Source organism: Suricata suricatta, chromosome 8 (assembly GCF_006229205.1).
Source record: "Suricata suricatta isolate VVHF042 chromosome 8, meerkat_22Aug2017_6uvM2_HiC, whole genome shotgun sequence".
NCBI lineage: Eukaryota > Metazoa > Chordata > Mammalia > Carnivora > Herpestidae > Suricata > Suricata suricatta.
Window position 1 is genome coordinate 22,980,711 of NC_043707.1, and position 1,344 is coordinate 22,982,054.

Consider the following 1,344-nt stretch of genomic DNA (forward strand, 5'->3'; position numbering starts at 1 on the left):
GGCACAGCTCTTTGCATAACCTGAAGTTACATGTGTGAGTCGCTCTGTGTAGACGTTAAGTCCAGGGGTGTCCAGGGTGCCTCAGTCGGTTAAGCGTGCGACTCTTGGTTTGGGCTCTGGTCACGATCTCACAGTTTGGGAGTTCAAGCCCCTTATGTCAGGCTCTGTGGTGACAGTGCAGAGCTTGCTTAAGATTCTCTCTCTTACCCTCTCTCTTCACCCCTCCCCACTTGCCCACATGTGTGCTCGCTCGCTCTCTCCACTCTCAAACTTGTATGCCCAATTAATCTTGGACAAAGCAGGAAAGAGTATCCAATGGAAGAAAAGCCTCTTTAACAAGCGGTGCTGGGAGAACTGGACAGCAACATGCAGAATGAAACTAGACCACTCTCTTATACCATACACAAAAATAAACTCAAAATGGATGAAGGACCTGAATGTGAGACAGGAAACCATCAAAACCCTAGAGGAGGAAGCAGGAAACAGCCTCCTAGACCTCAGCCGCAGTGATTTCTACTTGACACATCTCCAAAGGCAAGGGAATCAAGAGCAAAAATGAACTATCGAGACCTCATCAAGATAAAAAAACTTCTGCACTGCAAAGGAATCAATAAAACTGACAGAATGGGATAAGATTGTTGCAAATGACATATCAGATAAGAGGTTAGTATCCAGGGGCGCCTGGGTGGCTGAGTCGGTTGGGCGACCGGCTTCAGCTCAGGTCATGATCTCACTGTTCATGGGTTTGAGCCCCGCACAGGGCTCTGTGTTGACAGCTAGCTCAGAGCCTGGAGCCTGCTTCAGATTCTGTGTCTCCCTCTCTCTCTGACCCTCCCCTGCTCGCACTGTCTCTCTGTCTCTCAAAAATAAATAAAAGACATAAAAAAAAAATTAAAAAAGGCTAGTATCCAAAAATCTATAAGGAATCCACCAAACTCCACACCTGAAAAACAAATAATCCAGTGAAGAAATGGACAGAAGACATGAACAGACACTTCTCCAAAGAGGACATCCAGATGGCCAACAGACACACGAAACGATGCTCAGCGTCACACATCTGGGAAATACAAATCAAAAGCACACACTGAGACACCACCTCACGCCAGAGTGGCTAAAATGAACAAATCAGGAGACTAGATGCTGGTGAGGATGTGGAGAGACGGGCACCCTCCTACACTGTTGGTGGGAATGTAAACTGGTGCAGCCGCTCTGGAGAACAGTGTGGAGGTTCCTCAAAAAATTAACAATAGAACTCCCCTATGACCCAGCAATAGCACTGCTGGGGATTCACCCAAGGGACACAGAAGTGCTGATGCATAGGGGCGCATGTACCCCAATGTTCAC

General features: G+C 47.4%; 1 protein-coding gene across 1 annotated transcript in view; it reads right to left on the reverse strand.

Moving 5' to 3' along the window:
* Positions 1–1,344, reverse strand: part of GUSB (glucuronidase beta) — a 15,917-nt gene that overhangs the window by 9,126 nt on the left and 5,447 nt on the right. The window contains exon 9 of the mRNA XM_029945714.1: positions 1,027–1,057. Coding sequence (XP_029801574.1) covers positions 1,027–1,057 — 31 coding nt within the window. The remainder of the gene's footprint in view (positions 1–1,026; positions 1,058–1,344) is intronic.